Below are 3,103 nucleotides of genomic sequence, written 5' to 3' on the forward strand. Positions count from 1 at the left end.
TGCTTAAAGATGTATTATTTAGATTTTCTTCCAGTATTTCAAAGGGAATGAGCTGTGTTCTGACCTGAAGCACAAGAAAAGCTCAAATGCTGGGGTTAAAGACAGAGAAAGCAATGAAACAACTTAATTTCATTTCATGTACATTCAAATTACAAAACATGTATAGGCTGTCACAGTTATACTACATTAACATTAGAATTGTAAACCGAAAAAACGCGGCCAATGAGGCGTCTAGGTATTTATTATGTCTATGGCGGGTCCCCTTACATGGAAGTCGCCACCATGTTTCTACAGTAGCCCTAATCGGACAAACTGCTCTACACAGCGCGTTTCGTCACTTTGTTGTTCTTGCGAGTAAAACACTGACACAATTATGAACAAGTACATTAATATTCGCAATAACATCGATTTATTAAATAATTAAGTAAATATAATTCCTTAATTTACCTTTATAAAGAAATCTCATTGCTCTCTGCTGTCTTTACCGACGACGTCTTAGTCCTGTATCGGCCACCGTAGCTTCTCTAAAGGGAGGGGTAACATTGCAGGATTTTTTTTTTTTATGTCATTTTATTATAATTTTCTGTTAAATATGTAGGTGTTATTCTGTGTTTTGCTTTATTTTGAGCTAATTGATATAAAAATAGATTGTTTTTATTATTATTATTATTATTAATTTATTGTTTGTTATGGTTTAAGTTTACATTTATTCATTTGATCCTAATCAGCTTACTTAAAATTATTGTATTTTGATATATTTGAATTTTAACAATTTTTAAAAATATATATATTTTTTTATTTTAAGATAATTATTTCATTTATAATAATAGTATTTTTTTTTTTCTATAAAAATAGGCATTTTAGATTTTTAAAATCCGATTTTTAGTAAAACCACCTTTATTCTTCCATTAAAAACATTGCATTATATTATTGCATGCAGATCGAGTTGAGCAAATGCAATCTGGGACTCGGCACCGCATACTCGCATCTCTAAGCGTAATGCTGGAGAAAATTCATATGCAGGCACTTCTCTCTCAATATTAAAAATGTATACTCAACCCTATAAAAAAAGTTATATTATCTTTCATATTTCAGATGACTAATATGAAAAATGACACAAACTGCAGTTTTTCTGCCAACAGTTTTAACATTCATCCGCGACTTTTCCAGATTAATTGCACTAGTAAACTGTCAAGCTACATTTCATTTGAAGCACTTTATAGATTCCTGTAAACATGCTCAGAAGGCAGCGTGTAATAATTCATAAAGTGCTCATTAATAGTTTAGTGTCTTTGCAGGTGGGTCTGAATACAGATGCATGTCTTATCAGCAGGGTTTGTTCTTCTGTTGTTGCTGTATAATCTGGGCTGTTCATGTGGTGTGTGAGAGAGGAATTGCTAAAAGATGCACCACATGTTAGTCTTCCAGGCTTGGAGCTGGAGCTCCAGCATCAGCTTCGCTTTTTGCATTATTAATTTAGCAGGTGCTTTTATCCAAAGTGGTTTATAAAGGAAGGATATTGAAAGCAATTAATAGAAAGGAGGCGACAGCAAAGTTACAGAAAACTACAAGTGAGCACATGGGGATATGCATGCAGGGAAAAATAAATGGTGGTTCTATTACAATCAAACAATCAAGAAGTAGAGAGATTTTGTAAATACTAGATGGTTGTTTATTTGATTTAGTTTTGATAGAATTCAATAGATTTTTGTGGGGGGAAATGTGTAATATTTTTGGGAATTTTATTGTTCCTTATGGTTTATGTTTATATTTATTCATTTAGAATCTTAAATACATTTTTATTGTATATATGTTGAAGGCATTTTTTTATTATTTATTTTTCACTATTATTATTATTATTATTATTATTATTATATTTGGTTGATGCAGATTTATTTATTTATGATTTATTTTGAGAGAATGGCTTTTAGAAAATACTTTTAGTATGTGTTTTTACTGTTAGTATAATTGTAAAATAGGCTTTTATTTGATGTTATTGAATTATTTTTATTCAGATTCTGGATGAAAATGAAATAGCAGTGAAATAGTTCTATATTTTGTATTTTGTAAGAAATATTTTATATTGTAAAAACTTGTTATATTTTATATTATACTATGTATTATTATATATTTTATTTTATTTTGATAAATTTTCAGCGACACTTGCTCTGAATCAAACTGCCTGAGCACTCTGTCTCGAGTCACTTCAAGTGTTGGATCTGTGGATGATTTTTGTGGTTTTGCAGCGCCATCTTGCGGACATTGTGACGCTGCACTCAAAATAATGGCACTTACAGTGGTCGTTTGGCATGTGAGTCTGACGGTCAGTGTGTGTGTGTGTGGGTGTGTGTGTGTGTGTGTGTGTGTGTGTGTGTGTGTGTGTGTAGAGTTTGATGGAGATCCGGTCGGATGACAGCGGGAACTGTGGTTATAACCGGAGGAATTCTCGCCACGGTGATTCTCCTGTGTATCATTGCCGTGCTCTGCTACTGTCGACTTCAGGTGAGCGCCTCACGGATATTTTCCTCTATGCATTTTTGTCTTTAATATTATGTTATTATTATTATTTTATTTGTTTGTTTTTTGATAGATGAGATGATTTGGATGAATTCTTTTATAAAAAAGTGAATCGTCAGAGTTTTTATTTTATTTATTAATTTTATTACTTGTATTTTAATGGCAGCAATAGTGAAACAGTAGGATGTCGATTTTTAAAATGTAATATTTAATATTAATTTTAAATTAATGTTTGTTTTATAGATTTGAATGTTTTTTTTTATTTATACACTTTATTACTTTGATTTTATTTATAATGGTAGCAATAGTGAAACAGTAGGGTGTCGATTTTTTATTTAATTAAATATATTTTAAATTCGTTTTTGTTTTTATAGATTTGAATGATTTTTTATTTATATGCTTTATTTAACTGTAATGATAACACTAGTCAAACAGTAGGATGCAGATTTTAAAATAGAATTAAATTTTATATTATTTTTTAATTTTATTTTTTATTTGTATTTATAAACTTTATTACTTTTAGTTTTATTTATAATGATAACAATAGTGCAACTGTAGGATATATACATACATACATATATATATA

The 3,103-nt window shown here is 29.7% G+C and overlaps 1 protein-coding gene across 3 annotated transcripts in view; it reads left to right on the top strand.

Moving 5' to 3' along the window:
- LOC107669804 (protein FAM163A-like) overlaps window positions 1–3,103 on the top strand; it is a 12,743-nt gene that overhangs the window by 8,862 nt on the left and 778 nt on the right. For 2 of the 3 annotated variants that reach the window (XM_016462201.1, XM_016462203.1), the window contains one exon: window positions 2,388–2,502. In XM_016462201.1, coding sequence (XP_016317687.1) covers window positions 2,410–2,502 — 93 coding nt within the window. In that variant the 5' untranslated portion in view covers window positions 2,388–2,409. Of the gene's footprint in view, window positions 1–1,223; window positions 1,228–2,385; window positions 2,503–3,103 lie in introns of all 3 variants that reach the window. The other variant, XM_016462204.1, reaches the window with a different exon arrangement.

This window comes from Sinocyclocheilus anshuiensis, unplaced genomic scaffold (genome assembly GCF_001515605.1).
Source record: "Sinocyclocheilus anshuiensis isolate Anshui unplaced genomic scaffold, SAMN03320099.WGS_v1.1 scaffold560, whole genome shotgun sequence".
Classification (NCBI taxonomy): domain Eukaryota; kingdom Metazoa; phylum Chordata; class Actinopteri; order Cypriniformes; family Cyprinidae; genus Sinocyclocheilus; species Sinocyclocheilus anshuiensis.